At 39.9% G+C, this 21006-nt stretch overlaps 1 protein-coding gene across 2 annotated transcripts in view; it reads right to left on the bottom strand.

Annotated features, from left to right (window-relative positions):
• Window positions 1-21006, bottom strand: part of ano3 (anoctamin 3) — a 192385-nt gene that overhangs the window by 134211 nt on the left and 37168 nt on the right. For both annotated transcript variants that reach the window (XM_031900580.1, XM_031900579.1), the window contains exon 2: window positions 14489-14677. In XM_031900580.1, the coding sequence (XP_031756440.1) occupies window positions 14489-14677 (189 nt within the window). The remainder of the gene's footprint in view (window positions 1-14488; window positions 14678-21006) is intronic.

Below are 21006 nucleotides of genomic sequence, written 5' to 3'. Positions count from 1 at the left end.
TGCTGGCAGCTTTTTGTTGCCCCTAATAATAAAGTGCCTAGGGTAACAGTTCAAGTTCAGCCACGTACATTTCTGTCATGAGGCAAGAACTTTCCTAGTACACCCCTAATAAACATAAAGAGTGAAAGGGGAGACTGTGCAGAGAGCAGAGCAGAGAGGGCCATTATGGGGTTAGGAAGGAGCTGGCAGATTTAAGGCTATGGCCATTAATAAGCGGGTGCATTTTAGCGTTTGGAATAGCTTTCTTCCTGGTAGTGAAGTTAGTTTAGTTGGGTTGAGGTTACATTGCAGTGGAGGGGTCAGGTTCTCCTTAGGGGGTAAGCGGTAGAGATCTCTAAGGTGGGTATTGTGAGTACTGGAGTTTGATGGAAAGGTAGAACCCCTATAGATGGTCAACATGGGGCTGTGCCACAGTGGGGTTTATTGGTGCAGCTGTAAAAATAGCTTTGGGTCAGTCAATGTTAGAAGTTGTATATTTACTAACTGTAGAGCCTCTGTTTATTATTTTTATTATTATTATTTTACTATTTTATACAGTGGGTACTTTTGTTTGTTAATTTAATAAACTATGTTGCAGCCGTCATCCCAATTTGTGTCCTGTAAAACATGGGGCTTAGGTAACTTGGGAAGTACATGGCAAGGAAGGGGTGGGAGGGTTACAGGTGGGTGGGGTGGCCAAGGTTGACACCACCCAAGTTAAAGGAGAAGGAAAGGTAAAAACTAAGTAAGCTTTATCAGAAAGGTCTATTTAAATACAGCCAAAAGCACTCACAGAAACGCTGCACTGACTTCGCTTAAAAAAGATTAGTTGTGCCTGTTTTCCTCTGCCAGAGACACGCAGCTCTTCATTCTGCTTTCTGCTCTCTCCTGCTCCCCCCTCCCTCAAGAATTCTAAGAGCTCACTCCCCCCCCCCCCCTTAGGAATGTGGATCTGAGCCAATCAGCAGGAAGCTGACTCATAGTCTTATTAACTGAGCATGTTCAATTGGTCTGGGTGTCTGTGCAGGAGTGAGGCATTATGGGAACTTTCTTTACACAGCTCAGCGTTTTTTCTTCCTGTTTGACTTCTGATCATCTGAACAGGAGAAATATGGGGAGACTTAAGGGCACTATTGAGAGAACTGAAGGTATGCCTGCAGCTTGAGATTACATAGTAACATAGTAACATAGTAAGTTGGGTTGAAAAAAGACATACGTCCATCAAGTTCAACCATAATGCCTATATATAACCTGCCTAACTACTACCGTGTTTTCCCGAAAATAAGGCATCCTCCAAAAGTAAGGCACCCCCCCCTTTTCATCCCCCCCCCGGAAAGTAAGGCACCCCCCGAAAATAAGACACCCATCTGGAAGCCGTCTAGCGATGCGACTTCCTGTTTCCCCTGTGCGCTGCCTGCGTGGTCTCTCTCGCGCCGTTACCATGGAAGCCGTCTAAGCCATGCGACTTCCTGTTTCCCCTGTGCGCTGCCTGCGTGGTCTCTCTGGCGCCGTCGCGCCGTCATAACACATTGAGCGGTGACGTCGCAATGGCGAGAGAGAGACCACGCAGGCAGCGCACAGGGGAAACAGGAAGTCGCATGGCTTAGATGGCATCCATGATGACGGCGCGAGAGAGACCAAGGTACCGGTAAGAACGAGAATGTTACACGGGAGGATAAGAGGACACAGAAATAACAGAGGGGGCAATAAAAAAAAGGCACACGAGGATCAAAGGGGGCAATAAAAAAAAAAGGCACATGAGGATCAAAAAATAAGACATCCCCTGAAAATAAGACCTAGTGCATATTTTGGAGCTTAAAAAAATATAAGACAGTGTCTTATTTTCGGGAAAACACGGTAGTTGATCCAGAGGAAGGCAAAAAACCCCATCTAAAGCCTCTCTAATTTGCCGCAGAGGGGAAAAAATTCCTTCCTGACTCCAAGATGGCAATCGGACCAGTCCCTGGATCAACTAGTACTAAGAGCTATCTCCCATAACCCTGTATTCCCTCACTTGCTAAGAATCCACCCAGTCCCTTCTTAAAGCTATATAATGTATCAGCTAGTACAACTGATTCGGGGAGGGAATTCCAGAACTTCACAGCTCTCACTGTAAAAAATCCTTTCCGAATGTTTACACGGAACCTCCCTTCTTCTAAGAGTGGGTGCCCTCGTGTCCGTTGGAAGGACCTACTGGTAAATAAAACATTAGAAAGATTATTATATGATCCCCTTATATATTTATACATAGTTATCATGTCACCTCTTAAGCGCCTCTTCTCCAGTGTAAACAGACCCAACTTGGCCAGTCTTTCTTCATAACTGAGACTTTCCATACCCTTTACCAGCTTAGTTGCCCTTCTCTGGACCCTCTCTAACTCAATAATGTCCCGTTTGAGCACTGGAGACCAGAACTGAACAGCATATTCTAGATGGGGCCTTACCAGAGCTCTGTAAAGGGGAAGAATAACCCCCTCCTCCCGTGAATCTATACCCCTTTTAATACAGCTCAAAACCTTGTTTACCCTTGCAGCTGCTGCCTGGCATTGCTTGCTACAGCCAAGTTTATTATCTACAAGGACTCCAAGGTCCTTCTTCATTATGGATTTGCCTAGTGCAGTCCCATTAAGGGTATACGGGGCTTGCATATTTTTACATCCCAGGTGCATGACCTTACATTTATCCACATTAAATCTCATCTGCCACTTAGCTGCCCAGATTGCCAGTTGGTCAAGATCCTGCTGCAGGGATGTCACATCCTGGATAGAATTGACTGGTCTGCAGAGTTTTGTGTCATCTGCAAACACTGATACATTACTCATAATACCCTCCCCCAAGTCATTTATGAACAAATTAAACAAAAGTGGACCCAGTACAGAACCCTGAGGGACCCCACTGAGAACCTTACTCCAAGTAGAGAATGTACCATTAACAACCACCCTCTGTACCCGATCCTGTAGCCAGTTTTCTATCCATGTGCAAACGGCTTCACTAAGACCAATAGACCTTAGCTTAGAAAGCAGTCGTTTGTGGGGAACGGTATCAAATGCTTTGGCAAAATCCAAATGGATTATATCTACTGCACCCCCACTGTCCAGCTTCTTACTTACCTCATCATAAAAAGCAATTAAATTGGTCTGACATGACCTGTCCTTCATAAAGCCATGCTGATTACTGCTCATAATGGCATTCTCCACTACATAATTTTGTATGTGATCCCTTAACAAGCCTTCAAATAACTTGCCCACCACGGATGTCAAACTTACAGGCCTATAATTGCCAGGCTGAGATCTTACTCCCTTTTTAAATATAGGACTGACATTCGCCTTCTTCCAATCCCTAGGTACCATACCTGATGAAAGCGAGTCTGAGAATATCAGAAACAAGGGCCACTGCAATTCTGCAAATCTTTATTAGCCTTTCCTTCTCCTTTAAGCCGATTAGGGTTGAAGAAAACTAGCTAGCTGTGCAAAAGGACCATATTCAATACCAACGTATGCCTGATGCTGGAGGTGCAAAGATTTATGGCAGGTGAAATTATGAATGAAACCTATAAAATATATGTGGGTAAAACATTGTGATTTGCGTCTTTTGTTTAGCATTGAGCCCACTATTTATATAAATCACTCAGCTAAATAATCTTGTTCAAAGAGCAGAATACACCAATGTAGTTCGAAACAAATACATACAGTAGAATGTGAAAAAATACATTTTGTCTTTTTTGTTCAAAAAAAATCCAAATTTCATATTTCAGTGCAATAACACAGATATGGCCCATGTGTTTAGCCGTTCAGTCGTTGCCCCTGATGAAGAAGCTGATGCAGTGCATACAGGCACAGGGGAGACTTGTACTTAACACCTGCAATAACAAGGGACCTGCAATTGGCAATGCTAATACTTTCAGCTTCACAGACTCTGAATAAATGACATATTTTGGGATAAAATTTCAGCTGTGCTTCTCCATTGAACAAAGATAAAATATTTCAAAAATAGCTAATGTGCCTTTACTAAGATATAATAAAAGCAACAAATGAGAATAATGCGGCTATCATTTAATTCCAATGGAGAGGCTGCTTATTAAGCTGTTTCCATGTTGCAGCTCTATCAGAGTGTGTGTTTGTGCATTAGTGTGCAGAGATTTATTAGCCAGCCTTTCACTATCCTGTTTATGAACACAATACCAATAATGATTACCTATTCTACATTTAGAAGTACTAAAATCCATTAAAGTGTTTAACATCTTAATGTCAACTGAGGTGCACCACAGCATCGTTACTGGAAATGACTGTACGTTGTTAATTAACTTTTACCACAGGCGGATTATGATTTCAGGAAAAACTGGATAATAGTAGAGTTCAAATTTTGATTTCAACATAGAGCACAAGGCCCTCACCATTACTGGTAGCAAATTATTGGTTAGTGATTGCATTTCCCTCTTGGGGGCTACATAAATACAGTACTAATCATACAGTGATTGGTTTTTAAAGGCAATTCAAAATTAACTGATTTAGAGAAGCGTGAAATTAAGATGAATTATTGATATTTCTAAACCATGACATTTGTCCTGAAGCATCAGCAAGAAGCAAAGCTAAAAGCTACATTCTGTTTGTGTCAGCCCCTGCAAGGTGTTGTGTATTTCAATCTAAGCTGAATTCTTGCATCTGAGCCAAGGGGTAAAATCCATGCTTTGGCTTTAGCTTGTTTCAGGAATTTCTAGTAGAAAACACTGAGTGACTTTATAGCTGGCTGTAAGCAGTTATATGGAGATCAATCATTATTGGCATGCCTTTACATTTTTATAGTCACCGGCAAAGACGTTTCATGCAAATCAGTTTTGAGAAGTCCCATTTATCACATTTTTCATTTTCTTAAAATTCATGGGCCATTGCTTCTGGGTTATTTCTTCCAGAGTTTAGTAATAGAATGCAAAGGACCCATGCAATTTTAAGGCGGAGTAATGCTATAAGTGTAGGGACCCATAGGGTTAAGCTCCCTATGGTGTTATCCCCTATCTTTTCCTTATCTGTGCTGTTATAGGGCAGAGTCTACACTCAGATTACAGTTATTAGGCTACCCCCTATAGGTTTAGCCCAGGTTGACCACTCCCCTTGGCAGACTATATAGTGTCTTGCACAAGGAAGTGTCTTCCTCTTTGGCTGCTGTTGTCTCAATGCTTCACGTCACTGAGCCTGAGGCATTAGGCCCCAGTAAAGAGAATCTGCCATTTAGTAAGTCGGGCACAGGGCCCTGTGAGTGAGAACAAGCCAGCACAGTCAGTCTTACTTAATAGCACCCTCTAGGAGTGGTGAGCATAGATAGCTTATTTAGTAAGGGCAGCACTAGCCCCATCAAAGGAGACTGTAAGGGTTTAGTCTAACCCAGGCTCTGTATGCCTTGCTGTAGGGACCACAGTTAAGACGTAGGTTTCAGGCAGTACCTTACCCTGAACCATAGTTGGCTGGAGGGGATCCGTTCCAGTAAAGGGCATCCATTCCTGGGCATACAGCTAATACTCTGCATATCCTTCAAGTGGGTTATACTGTTCCTTAAGTGTCACATCTGCTGTTATTCTCTGTGACCATTCAACCTGCTGTGTCTGTGAGTATAATCCCTGCTGCACTATTAAGTTGTGCCTTGTCCAATAAAATTGTACTATAGTTCATGAGCAAGAACCTTTCTGGCGTCCATTATTCTATCTGCACCACACAAGCTCTATCTAGTCATAGTTCAACTACACCCTCAGCTCCATTAATACCTCCCATATAGCGGAGGCCCACTCCTGTGCATTAAGGTCGCATGTAACACATGCTCTATACCTATCACTAGCCTGGGTTTGCCATATCTAAGCCAAACAAGTGTTACATAAGGTTGCTATTATTTGGAGTCTTCCCAGCAACCAGCCGTAATAGGCGGGGGTGGCTATTTCTCATGAATAAGGATGAGCCCGATATTGATTTGGGGCAACATTTTTCACAGTTGGTGGAATTTTTTACGAATTTGTGCTAGAATTTAGACTTCAATGTACTTGGTGTGAAAATAGAATGCCAATTGACTCCTATGCATTTGGAGTTGAGTGAAAAAAAAAAACAATTTGACCTCAATGCATTTGGCAAAATTTCACCATTTCACAAATTTTCCTGTGGTTTCGCATATATTTTACAGGGCAATTTAGCAAGAACCAATATGGATCTATCTATTGTAGATTTAAAAAGATGCAGCTTGATTGTCTAATTGTAAGATGGGCAAGACCGGATCGAAATGTGTGACTGTGATTTTGTCAACCTGCCCCATAGATGTCCATGGCACTCAACTTCATCCTGCCCACCCACCCAGTTCCGACTGTTAAACATTTGATGCTATTGTGTGTTTCTTGTGTGGCAGATTAAAGTTTATTGCCACAGCTCTATTGGTGGTTGTTGAAAATATCCAGGAGATTATTTGGTGAATCCACAATCTAGTGAATTTGGCCAAGAGACTACCTGTAGCCCACAGCTTTGGCACACACAATGAGGGGAAAAAAAATTGCACAAAAAAAAAATTGAACAAAAATTTGCGGTTGGGTCGATAAAGTTATGGTCGAGTCAAATAAGTCACTGTTGTGTCAAAAAAAAGTCACATCAAATAAGTTGCATGCAACAAAAACTGTTGTGTCAAAAAAATTCACATCAAATAAGTTGCATGCAACAAAAACTGTTGTGTCAAAAAAAGTCACATCAAATAAGTTGCATGCATCAAAAAAGTTGTTCAAATTTTTCACCGTTTTGCAACTTTTTCAGCAGTTTGGTGATTTTTTTGCAAAAACAAAACAGGACAGATTTGCTTATTACTACTTAGTAGCAATGTATTATTACTAGTATTAGATTTCTATAACCAACCAACCAACCAGATTAACAAAGTGTCCCATCTCTGCTGGTAAAAAACAGCCCCACAGCATAAGGCCAAAGCATTGCCACACACCTTCACTGTGCCCTGCTCCTCACACTAGATTTTTGATCCAGCACAAGGTGCAGATATGCCCAAAGACATACATTAATAATCCATTTTGTCTCCCAATGTAATGTTTCTTTAACTCTTATTTCAGAGGTTAAATCATACCTCCCAACATTTTAAAAATGTAAAGAAGGACAAAAATAAATTGACCCTGCCCATTTTTAAAACCACACCCCCCACACACTCCTATTTTACAAAATTTGGCAGGTTATTCAGAATAACATACCTTAGTCCCTGTATTCAGTCTGATCTGGTTTCTGACTTAAGTTGAAATCTCCAGCTCCTTTCCTCTACTTCCTGGTATGGTGTGAAGCCCCTCCCCCTCTTCCTGTTTAGCTCTCCTCATCTCTTCGACTACAGGGTAGTCGATAAAACTGTGTCGGTATTTTTAGTACAGCAGTGTAACCACAACACTCCCCCCCCCATGTCAGCCCTTACTTTAAGTTTTAGATGTAAAAATATTGTGAAAGTCTCGTTTACACTTCTTGAATACTCACCGCTATGTTCAAATAAATCGCTTATTTTTTCTCGTTTGGATTAAGCTGCTTATCGGGGAAATTTCCTTTGTTGGCTTTACAACAGAATTGACATCATGTACAGTCAGGTCAATATAATTAGGGATCTGTTTACAACCTTGTAATTAAAGTTAACTCAGTGGCGTGGGATTAAAAAGGTGAGAGCTCAATGACAATTTCAAGCAAGATCTATCATCGCTGTGCCCTTGCTAGTCAAACTGTGTTCTGAATGGGGTTTCTATTTTACAATCCTATTGATGGCATCTCTTGCTCTGAATCAACACAAGATTTACTTTCCAACACATTTGTTCTGCCTCCATATAATTATGAGCAAGAACATTAAGTTTCCTGCATGATGCACTGTGAGGCAACCAATTGCCTGATTGGTTGCATCTCATGACCGTCATATGGGGTCATTTACAAAGCGTAGGGCAAGGATCAGAGTGAAAAAAAAGGAACAAAATAGGAACAAACCAACATGTTTTTGCAGTTTTCACCAAGTCCTGCACTTTTCTGTATTGTTGCAGGTCTCTGTGCATCAACAATGGAGCACTCAGACTAGTGTGTGGCCCATGAATACTGTGCAGTCGGTGTTCAGCAGTGCTGTATTCACAAGGAGTGGGAGGAGATGCAGAGTGCAGCCACACCCCAAGCCAGGGCCGTATTTATACAGTATATAGACACCCAAGGGCCAGTGGCTAGGGCTGCAGCTTTTAGACGGTGGCCCTTTTCGTACCTATATACAGTATTTGATTTATACAGGTATGAGATCCCTTATCTGGAAACCCATTATCCAGAAAGTTCTGAATTACGGAAAGCCCATCTCCCATAGACTCCATCATAAGCAAATAATTCTAATTTTTATAAATTATTTCCTTTTTCCCTGTAATAATAAAACAGTACCTGTACTTGATCCCAACTAAGATATAATTACCCCTTATTGGGGCAGAACAGCCCTATTGGGTTTATTTAATGGTTAAATGATTCCCTTTTCTTTGTAATAATAAAACAGTACCTGTACTTGATCCCAACTAAGATATAATTACCCCTTATTGGGGGCAGAACAGCCCTATTGGGTTTATTTAATGGTTAAATGATTCCCTTTTCTCTGTAATAATAAAACAGTACCTGTACTTGATCCCAACTAAGATATAATTAATCCTTATCGGAGGCAAAACAAGCTTATTGGCTTTATTCAATATTATAAATTATGTTTAGCAGACTTAAGGTATGAAGATCTAAATTACGGATCCGGAAAACCCCCAGGTCTCAAGCATTCTGGATAACAGGTTACATACTTGTAATTTAAAAAAATAAATAAATAAAATATGCCTCCAACCTCGGAAGTGACTTCATGCGTACGCTGTGTGTTATGTCACTTCCATGATGTGACGTCACTTTTGTCACATATGGGGCATAGTTAGGTCCTTTTCTAGGGTGGCACCAGACCTAAATAGAGCCCTACTCAAGGCGCAAGTGCTTTTTAAGTGTACGCAAGAGAGCATGCTTTGGCACCCTTCAGGGTTCGGACTGGGCCGCCTGGAAAAACCCGGTGTGCCCCGACCCAGACCCGATCCCTCTTACTGCTCCCCCGACCACCCCTGATGGGTTTGACTTAAGGGGAGAGTGGGGGTGTTAGGGGGCCCTGCACCCCCCCAGTCTGACCCTGGCCCTCTTTGTGCTCTACCGCCTGCACCCGGGGTCAATACTCTTTGTGGTCAAGTTGCATTCTGTGATCTTTAACACTAAAATTGATGAATCACATGGTCTGTATGTGACAGGGAACATAATCAAACTTATCTAAGAAATTTGTCAACTCATATTGCGACCTCCAGATGCTGGATCAACTCAATATCTATGTACACTCTATGTAGCTTTTATTGCAGAGTGTCAGGAAAGAAAATTGCTTCTCGAAGTTAATTTCCCAAACAGCCAATACCAATGGGCAGATATGAATATGGCTAAAAACATCCCGATGCTGCTGGGGATTGTCAGACCTACGTACTGGCTGAGATTGATCAATATCTCTATACGGAGATAATTCTACACATATCAATATCAATAACATATCAATAACAATATTTTTTTACTCCATGCTAATCTGTGTAAATGTCTTGATTTTTCAGTTGCTGTATTATACCAGACCTGAAGCAGGGACAGTCCCAAAAGTGCATGTTATAATCTACTAAATTAGCCAATAAAATGGTATCAACTACTCTATATTTTCTGATTTTGATCTATAGTTAACATGGTATAACAATCTACTACAAAATCGGTTATCTGAAAACCCTCCAATTTACGGTCAGGCTATTTTCCATAAACCCCGTTTTAATAAAATAATTAAAGTTTTCATTTTCTCTGTAATAATAAAACAGTACCTGTACTTGATCCCAACTAAGATATAATTACCCCTTATTGGGGGCAGAACAGCCCTATTGGGTTTATTTAATGGTTAAATGATTCCCTTTTCTCTGTAATAATAAAACAGTACCTGTACTTGATCCCAACTAAGATATAATTACCCCTTATTGGGGCAGAACAGCCCTATTTGGTTTATTTCATGGTTAAATGATTCCCTTTTCTCTGTAATAATAAAACAGTACCTGTACTTGATCCCAACTAAGATATAATTACCCCTTATTGGGGGCAGAACAGCCCTATTGGGTTTATTTAATGGTTAAATGATTCCCTTTTCTCTGTAATAATAAAACAGTACCTGTACTTGATCCCAACTAAGATATAATTACCCCTTATTGGGGGCAGAACAGTCCTATTGGGTTTATTTAATGGTTAAATGATTCCCTTTTCTCTGTAATAATAAAACAGTACCTGTACTTGATCCCAACTAAGATATAATTACCCCTTATTGGGGCAGAACAGCCCTATTGGGTTTATTTAATGGTTAAATGATTCCCTTTTCTCTGTAATAATAAAACAGTACCTGTACTTGATCCCAACTAAGATATAATTACCCCTTATTGGGGGCAGAACAGTCCTATTGGGTTTATTTAATGGTTAAATGATTCCCTTTTCTCTGTAATAATAAAACAGTACCTTGTACTAGATCCCATCTAAGATAGAATTAATCTTTTCTGAAGGCAAACCAATCTTATTGGGCTTATTTAATGTTTGAATGATTTTTTAGAAAATTTAAGGTATGGAGATCCAAATTATGGAAAGATCCCTTATCTGGAGAACCCCAGGTTCTGAGCATTCTGCATAACATCCCCCATTCATGTACTGTTTATAAATGCTCAGCTTATTGTTATAAGTTATTAAAAAGCTCATAGACTTCATCAAATAACTACATTTCTACATTTTCCCTGCTCGTCATTCCAAACTGGCCCATAATCCAATTGTCAATAAGGTGTTAAAATACCTTTAAAAAATGCCAGGGATAGGGATAGGGACAAGTCAAGCAATGAAATTGATTATGGTTCATTTATTGTAGCTCAAGCTGTGTATCAAAAATGGATGCTCTGCAGCACACTGCAGTCCTCTCATTCTACAACTCAGCAGATTGCAGCATCTTGGCATCCTCTTAAATCACCCAGTAAACATGAGTTATCCTTGGTGCTCCCAGCGACTGTGTTCTACCCTCTTTGCTGTTAAGAATTGTTGTAAGCACCAGTTTTGGGGCATTCTGATAAATTTAGCTTCTTCTTAAACAAATAATTATTATCTATAACTGTTTGTTTTTAATTAAAACACAATACAAAGAAGAGCAGATCAAATAAAGAGTTACTGAGAAATGCCGCATTGCCTTACGCTTAGTTGTGAGCCTTTCTACTCTAATGAATGAAGGAATAATAACCGTCCCTGGGACTCATTTATAAACTTCGCACAGTGCAGACAGAATGAGTCGCACAGAACATATTTACCCTGTGCATGTTTGTATTTATAAAGCTGGGCAAGATTGGTGTATATAGGGGGGGGATTTATTTATGTTTGGATTTGGTTTTATCATTTTTAAAAACTCCAACTAAACTCATTTCCACAAAGGGCAAAGCAAAAACAAAAAAAAAAGTTGCAGAAAAGTCACAAAAAACTGCAACTTTTTGCATGGAAAATTAAATTTATTCCTTTTGTTGCACATAGGTCAGCATCAAAAAGCCCTGAAGATCCCTAAAACCACAAAGCAAAGATGACATATTTTAGCATCCGGAATATGCATTGTTTTCCACAGCAAAATTGAGTTTTTGCTAACAAAAATTGGGCGAGTGAGGAAAAGGTTGCTGTCACGTCAAGAAAGTTGTACAGATGTCAAAGAAGTTGGACACCTCCAAACAGTAACTCGTTAGCCACATTTTGCATATTTTTCGCAGTTTCTCAAAATTTTCAGCAGTTTTGGGAATCTTTTGGCAAAGCAAATACGGGACAGATTCGCTCATCACTATATGTGAGTGATTTGGAATATTTTTGTGCAATGCACCGCAATATGCGCTGTGCAAAGTGTATAACTGACCCTCACTGAGTGCGAATATGGGACAAGCAATTAAAAAAACAGAGTAACAAGAGGGAAGGCATAAGTAAGCATAATGTATGAGCTGTTTCTCATAGAATACTGTACTGTTTCTGCTATTAAAAGTGTGTCACCATTAGCGATGAGCACAGTTTTTCACCAGGCATGGATTAGATGCGAAATTCTGCAGTTTCGCTCATCCCTAGTCACCATTATTATGCACACACCAGGATCACACAATCAATTTACCATTGGCCGCATTGGACTTTCCAGCTGTTCTAGTTCATTATAAGGTGGTTTAATGCATACAAACAGATACTGGGCAATGGCTGACTAAGAGCCAAAAGAGGAGGACAAGCATGTAGTATTCTAGCAGGGGGCAGAAGGGGCATAATGCAGAAACTGGGAAAATAGCAGTCATGTACAACTAGAATTATAGAAGAAGTGGTTGTTAGTGAGGAGCGAATCTGTCCCGATTCGCTTTGCCCAAAAATTCACGAAACAACAGGAAAATTCGTGAAACGAAACGGCGGAAAATCCACTAAACGTATTTGTTGTGCAACTTCTTTGTCTTTTTTGTCGCCCGCGTCTTTTTTTTGCCCATGTCTTTTTTGACGTGATTGCACCTATTTTGTTAAGACTGTGGCTATTTTGGTGCTACCACGACTTTTTTTGATGCTCAACAAATTTTTCCGCTGTGAATTTTCGCAGAAGTTCCGCGAAACAATTCACCAATGGTGAAATGCCGAATTTGCTGCAAAAAACTTCACTCATCATCAGTCAGCAATAGTGCGAATCTGTCCCGTTTTGTTTAGCGAAAAAAATCACAAAGCTGCTGAAAAATTCATGAAACAGAGAAAAATTTGCAAAACGTCGCTATTGTGTGACTTTTTTAATATGCTCAATTTTTAATGACACGACCGTGACTTTCTTTATGCAACCGAGACTTATTTTTGACTTGCCCGTGACTTGATGGAACCACTCATTTTTGCAGCACTTTTGCAAAAATTTTGCCAATGGTGAAATGTAGACTTTCGCTACTAATCCATGCCTGGCGAACAAAATTCACTCATCGCTAGTCATCAACTAAGAACCATTAGTTCTAGTATTCTACCAGTACTGTTAACTGCTCATGCTTATATACCTAATGATTTCTGTGCTAGGGGCCTGGCTTTGTCATCCAAGTGACAAATAAAGCCATTTTATTTGTTATTACACTGATTTTACAATAGGATTCCAGTGCTACCTCAGCTCTCCATCCTCTGAAGAAGTGGAAGCAGTGGCGCACTGGGATATTACCAACTATTCTAGATCTAGGTCACCAGCAATTCACAACAGCTTTTTCCAAATCCTCTCTGCTCCTTATTTCATTGTAATAAATCAAATAGGTTTTCAGAACTGCCAGTGTCAGATCATTTTCCTACTGGTGATCTGGGCTTACTTGACATTGTTTTATAGTAATATCTCTGATCTCAGATAGCGACTCATTTAAGCAGAACAAGATTATATTTATAAACTGACAGACACCTCTACAACTGAGAATATAATTCACTGAATGGTGTTACTTGTTGACTCCCTGAATATTCAAAGGGTAGAATAATAAAGGAAAAAAAGCAGATAGTGAAACCTGCTTGGATCTACTTTAGATTTATTCTTATTCAGAATTGTAGAAGAGACAGTAGAAGAGAAGATGTGAATGTTATATTATGTACAATTGCACACATACCGCATTTTCCACAGTTTCTTTTATGAGTTATTAACAACCCACTACATTAATAAAGAGTCATCATAATGCTGTCCATTAAATAAATAAAATATCTTTTATTTATTCACAGTTGCTTGAAACAATATGCATGGTGCCTTGCGATGCTGGGAGTCTTGAGTTCAGTTCTGACCAAAACATTATCTGCAAGGAGTTTGTATGTTCTCCCTGAGCTTTTGCTGTTTTTTTCCTATACTCCAAAATTATACACTTAGGTTTACAGGGTATCTGTGTTGGTCAGTACCTTTAACTGTAACTCCACTAAGGAAAATGTGATGGCGCTGGCGAACAGAGGGGATATATGCTGTACATGCAGAGTGGGGGAGATATGCCCAACTTATTTACATGGTAGGAAAATGTAGGGTTTACATGTATTTAAATCAGTTGGGGTGTACTACACAATGAAAAGCAGCTCTTTGTACCCTCAGGTGCACGCTGTACCCTCTGCCTGGGTAGGAAAAAAGGTCTTTGGCACTTAAGTAAAGTCATCAGTTTTCAAAATAATTATGGTGCTGCTGTATTCACTGAATCACATTAACCTATTTATCTGGTTTTCCAAAAAAGTCTAGGAGTCAGCTTCTTGACCAATTACAATCAATTATACACCTTATTCTAACTAAGATTGTCTATTTTAGCAGGGCGTTCCACTTTATTAAAGTGCATTAGGGCACTTTCCCTAAACAGCTTGGAGAACCAGTTTTTATCTAATCCTTCGGCACATCAAATAAATGTCCTTCATAATATTAATTGCCCAATATTATGACTATCGACCATTCTTACCTCTGTTCTGTTCAAGGTCACTTTCTGTTGCACCTTCACTAACAGGCTGGGGCTGCACCCGGTTTTGTACTGTAGTGTGTTTGTTGAGATGCTGAGGATCTGTCTGGCTTTGGGCTAGGCACGGCATACTCCTTCTTGAGGGCTTCATTTGATGAACCTTATCGGTTCCACTTTTACTTTTAAACATACCTGAAACAAAACAAGTTAATTTTAATAAACTCATAGCAATGTATCATTTTTTTGCCCTCGCAAAACAATTTTCCATAGTTACATTTCTTTAGTACATATGAATGAGGGCTGCAATTCTTCAATTGCAAAAAATAGCTCCTTCTAAACAACATATCTGGAGTCTTTCTGCATCTGCAGGGTCTATTGATGTTGAAACACCTTTATTTCACCTTTATCAGTTCAATGAATATGGTATGCTATGATGAGGGTAGTATAAAACTACTAGTTTTCTACTGCAATCAGAACAAAATTCTGCATCCAATGCATGCAGGTTAAAAGGCAGAACGAGGCACGCTAGTGCGCCTAAAGGAAGACGATGGGCGTCCCCGCACCGGAGGAGGCTGTGGGCATCCCCACCGCCCCACTAGACCACAACAGGTATTGTTACAATTAGATGTGATCTCAAAATAAAAAACAATAGACTGTGAATCCTGACTGATGATCTAAAGGTGGCCATACACGGGCAGATTGTAGCTGCCAGTATCAGTCCCTTAGACCGATTCGGCAGCTTATCAGCCCGTGTAGGGGCACAAAAGACGGGCCTGCCTGACCAACATCTGGCCTGAAATTGGGCAGATATCGATAGGGCAGGTTAAAAAATTTAGTTGGATTGGGGACCGTATCGACTCGTTGATGTGGTCCCAGAACCGACCGCCTATTACCAGCATTCTAATTTGATCGTTTGACCCCATGGCCAAACAACCCAATTAGCCTAAAGCGAGCAGATCTTATCGTGTATGGCCACCTTAAGAATGTGTGGTAGTGGGATTATATTGTAACAATTCTCTAGGCATACACACTAAGTGGACAGCTAGTTCTAGTCTTACTCTTCTGTGTAGCAGGACACCCCTACTAGGATGTTCTGTTGCTCTACCAACTGGAAACTTTAGAGATAAAACTAACAAAAGGTATAAACACAGCCTAGGATTAGCCAATATTGTAGCTGAGCTCAGGGCAGGCAGCTATGGTTGCCACCCATCGGGCAGGATTCTCTAAGATTGACATGTCGATTGGCCAATTGCTGTCAAATAGCCCCCATGCCAGTGCGGCCCACATCCCGTGACATCACACCCCACCCCCTTAACATCATGCCCCACCTCTCGGCCCGGAGTTCCCGAGCAGGAGAGTTATTTCTATTAAAGTGCATAGCCTTTCATTTATCTACATTGAATTTTACTTCTATTAACCCATTGCAACCAATCAGCATGTAGTATCTACTGGTCTGCTGTTTAAATTATAAATATGATTGGTTGCTCTGGATAAGTAGACTCCTGCTGGAAAGACTTGGGTCAATCCAGGAACAGAAAAGAAAAGTCCAAGAGTCTGAAGAAGAAAATATGACTGTTGAGAGGGGAATACTAAGGAGTAATTTGATTATTTCAGAAACAGTATATATTTTTTGAATTTTCATTTTTGAGGTAATTCTCCTTTACCTAATGTAGTAGGTGCTTAAGTTTTCCAAACTCAGTCATTGCAATCAATCTTCTAACTTAGAATAGGCTCATAAATCAAACTGCTGATTGGCTGCTATTGGCAACTATACAATTAAGCACCTATGTTAGCAAATATTCCCCATACTTTATTTATTCCTTCGATATACACATACTCATTTAATATCTTAGTTTGATTGAAAACTATATTAAAAATGATTCCTAAATGAAAGTACATTCTGCCATAATATCCCATTGAATATTCCATTCTGTATATGCTTCTCTGACAGGCAAGGCACTTACGAGTTTATCTATATTGCATCAACATGAATAATTGACTTGTTCACGATCGGTGTTTTGCCAGAACGCTTTGATAAGTCTTTGTTTGTGTCACTATTTTTGACACTTTATTCAAAATGAAACAAAAACAAATATCCAAAGATGCAGATAAAGCTAAATTCTGTTGGCAAAAAAAAAAAGAGAAGAAAAATGGAAAATATTTATTATTTTGAAGATTTGATGTTTCTGAAAGCAAAATAAAATCAACATATAATATACGCTTCTGTAGCGGAGGAACCATCTCCAGGCCGGTGAGTTGCCTTTGATTTGCTGCCACTCACACATGCATTTGCCTTTGTTTTGATGCAACTCCTGCTTGAGTGCAATTAAGCTGCAATTATGGGGTAATAACACTGCATTATGGGGAAAATAGAGATTTGTGCACTGCACATGTGGTAATAAAAGGCCGTTTATTTGTCAACCAAATCCATACTGTCATGATTTGTATGGTGTACTTTTATTTCTATTTACATAGCAAATAATTCACTTTACCATTTAAAACAATTTTCTTGAACACACAAATGTATTTTTTAGCTGTAATATTGGTGTGTAGGTGCCATCTCAGTGCATTGTGCCTGAGTCTGAGCTTTCAGAAGGAGCCAGTGCTACACATTAGAACTGCTTTCAGGTAACCTATTGTTTCTCCTACTCCCATGTAACTGGAGGAGTCGCAAGCCGGACTTGGATTTCTTACTATTGAGTGCTATTCTGATACCTACTGGGAGCTGCTATCTTGCACCCTTCCCATTGTTCTGCTGATCGGTTGCTGGAAGGGGGGGGATATCACTCCAACTTGCAGCCCCAGTGGCCCAGACCTGACTTTGTTGGTGCTTCCCCTGGCCGTCAATGTCCGCCCCTGATGCGTTTCACATACGCCCATTGAGGGGAGGATGTTTGGCGGGGGGCTACTGCAGGTGGGGGGGTTAGAAATGCACAGCGGGGGCCCCTGCAGGCAGCACTGGATTTCTACTGGGGGCGCCCCCCTATCCCCCTCCCACGCCACACAAAAGTGCAACCCCCCCCACACGCACACGATCGAACGCGCATACGCCAAAGTTAAAACTCCCATATGGAGCAGTGGGGAGAAGTCTCCATTGCTCCGTATGGGAGCAAAATTTTAAAAATTGCTACTCCTTGCATTAAACAAGATAAAAATCTGAAAGTGAAGCTAGAGACATATTATATTTCCTGGTCCCTATGAGCACAGTTGAAACAAATATACCAGGCAACTTATTTAAACAAGCCCTTTCCCTAGTTGCAGCCTATTTCAGATAAAGAACAGCTCATAATAAAGATGCTTCTCAGGGGGTACATATTGAGGGGAAGGGCAGTATTTGCTTTGCACCGGAAGGTCACACCAGCTTAGTGCAAGGCCTATTCTTGTTCGGTATTTTTCCTTGGCAGTTTCAGTAAACTAGTCATAAAAATATCACCTAAATGTTCAAATCTTCAATTTTCACGTATAGCCCTGCAGTGTTGTTGTACACAATCTGTTTGCTGAGCACTTATTACAGGGTATACATTATGGTAGATTACTTTTTAATTGAAAGTTGAAGTGTGTGTAAAACTCTTCTCCAGTTCACTGGTGTAATAAATGAAACATGATTAGGATGGATTCCTGCTTGGAAATCACATTAGCCCCTTTTCTAAGGAAATCAGCTACAATGGTGGCATTTTAACTCATTAGGTTCCGTGACTAGAGCTGAGCAAAAATGTTTGAAGAAGTTTTCAGCAAGTCATAGCTTTTACTTTTGCCTTTATTAACCCCTTCACTATTCATTTCCGCATTTCACCATTGGCGAATTGAAACTTCAGCTGAAATTCGATGCAGAAAAATTTGTCGCACGTCACAAAAAAGCTGCGGTTGTGTATAAATAGGCGCAATCTTGTCAAATTGGGCACGGTCGCGTCAAAATGGACGCGGTCACAGAAAAAAAACCTCTGCAACAAAAAAAGACGCAGGCGACAAAAAAGACGCAGGTGACAAAAAAGTTGTGCAACAAATGCGTTACACAGGTTTTTTGTCGTTTTGCTAATTTTTCGGCAAAGCTAAATGGGAAATATTCGCTTGTTGCTATTGATGACATTACTTATCACATCTAAACACATTTTCTTGCATTAAACTTGTAAGATCTTCCATAAATACAGCAAACCTATTGACTAAGCACCATAAGCCCCGCCAACCAACCAGCAGTTTGCTCACATTGTTTGGCCTGCACCACTGTACATTGATCAGAACTAACTGCTGATTGGTTGGACTGGATAAACTCTATTGACTTAATGAAGCATCTGACTGGGTGTCTGAGGCCAACTGGGGCTGCTGCCACTCAGCTTCCCATTCACTCAGCCCCCTGCCCACATGCAATCAGGGGAGGGAAGGCAGTGGGGGAGCGACATCACTAACAGGTATCGGGTTTGGGTCTAAAAGATGGGGCACAGCCAGTAGTGATGAGCGAATTTGTCCTGTTTTGCTTCGCCAAAAAAATTGCAAAACTGAATAAATACGAGAAACGGCGAATAATTCGCAAAAATTATGCACATAATTTTTTTTTTTTTTGCCAAGTGAGACAATTTTTTTCCTCTGCAAATTTTTGTGCCCATTTCGCAAAATAATAACATTTAAAATACCAATTTTGTTTATTAGAATACTTGCACATGTACAGGTATGGGATCTGTAGTCCAGAATGCTCTGGACCTGGGGTTTTCTGGATAAGGGATCTGTAATTTGGATCACCATACCTTATGTATACTAAAAAATCATTTTAACAGTAATTAAACCCAATAGGATTGTTTTGCCCCATATAAGGATTAATTATATCTTAGTTGGGATCAAGTACAGGTACTGTTTTATTATTACAGAGAAAAGGGAATCATTTAACCATTAAATAAACCCAATAGGGCTGTTCTGCCCCAATAAGGGGTAATTATATCTTAGTTGGGATCAAGTACAGGTACTGTTTTATTATTACAGAGAAAAGGGAATCATTTAACCATTAAATAAACCCAATAGGGCTGTTCTGCCCCCAATAAGGGGTAATTATATCTTAGTTGGGATCAAGTACAGGTACTGTTTTATTATTACAGAGAAAAGGGAATCATTTAACCATTAAATAAACCCAATAGGGCTGTTCTGCCCCCAATAAGGGGTAATTATATCTTAGTTGGGATCAAGTACAGGTACTGTTTTATTATTACAGAGAAAAGGGAATCATTTAACCATTAAATAAACCCAATAGGACTGTTCTGCCCCCAATAAGGGGTAATTATATCTTAGTTGGGATCAAGTACAGGTACTGTTTTATTATTACAGAGAAAAGGGAATCATTTAACCATTAAATAAACCCAATAGGGCTGTTCTGCCCCCAATAAGGGGTAATTATATCTTAGTTGGGATCAAGTACAGGTACTGTTTTATTATTACAGAGAAAAGGGAATAATTTAACCATTAAATAAACCCAATAGGGCTGTTTTGCCCCCAATAAGGGGTAATTATATCTTAGTTGGGATCAAGTACAGGTATTGTTTTATTATTACAGAGAAAAGGGAATGATTTAACCATTAAATAAACCCAATAGGGCTGTTCTGCCCCCAATAAGGGGTAATTATATCTTAGTTACCATCAAGTACAGGTACTGTTTTATTATAATGGAGAAAAACAAGATCATTTTTAAACATTTAAATGATTTGCTTATAATGAAGTCCATGGGAGATGGCCTTTGCTTAATTCAGAACTTTCTAGATCATGAGGTTTATGGATAATGGATCCCATACCCATTCCTAGCTTTGTTCACTTATGTTTAACTAAATACACCTACATTCCTTTTTATGAAGATTGTTGTGTTTTTGTTGTTTAGTAGCCACAACCCTTCCTCCAACTCATTTATGAGGACTTAGGAGAGAAACAGAGCCACAATTTTAAATTCCAACTATTATTTCTTTTCCATGTCTGTTCAATATCAAGGACATCTAAATCTGAACCTTTGTTTGTCTGTTTTTCAGCTTAGTGTGAGGCTTAGAATCTCCAGGTGCAGCTATGCTTCCATGCACAGCAATAGCCTATTTACTGCAGCGGAAGTCAAGTGAAGTCAATAGCTCGGCTCCATAAGTGGTAAATTATAGCACAGCTCAGAGTAAAGAGAACTATAAGTGCTTTGGTCTGTATTTCAATTGGAAAGTAAAAAACAGATATTTGCAAGTTACTTACAAATAAAATATTCTTGCTTATTAGATTGATCTTTCCATCATGTGCCAAAACAATGTTCCACTCTACCAATAGAATTGCATGTTTTTTTTGCATATGTATGCTGGCTGGACTATTCTGACCAATAGCTATGTCCCATGGCTTATAGTTTCATGTCACCCAGAGCATGATGCATTGGCAGATGAGGAAATAAATAGTTGGCTTGAATGAATAGAACAAAATAAAGGCAACCATATTGTGTATGACATCACGTGTAGTATCGATGCAGCCTGTGGGCCAATTGATTAAAATCCAAACTGGGTTGACCCATGTATGGCTGG

The sequence above is a fragment of the Xenopus tropicalis genome, chromosome 4 (genome assembly GCF_000004195.4).
Source record: "Xenopus tropicalis strain Nigerian chromosome 4, UCB_Xtro_10.0, whole genome shotgun sequence".
In the NCBI taxonomy this organism is placed as follows: domain Eukaryota; kingdom Metazoa; phylum Chordata; class Amphibia; order Anura; family Pipidae; genus Xenopus; species Xenopus tropicalis.
Note: the sequence above shows the minus strand (reverse complement) of the source record. Positions and strands in the feature narration are given on the sequence as shown.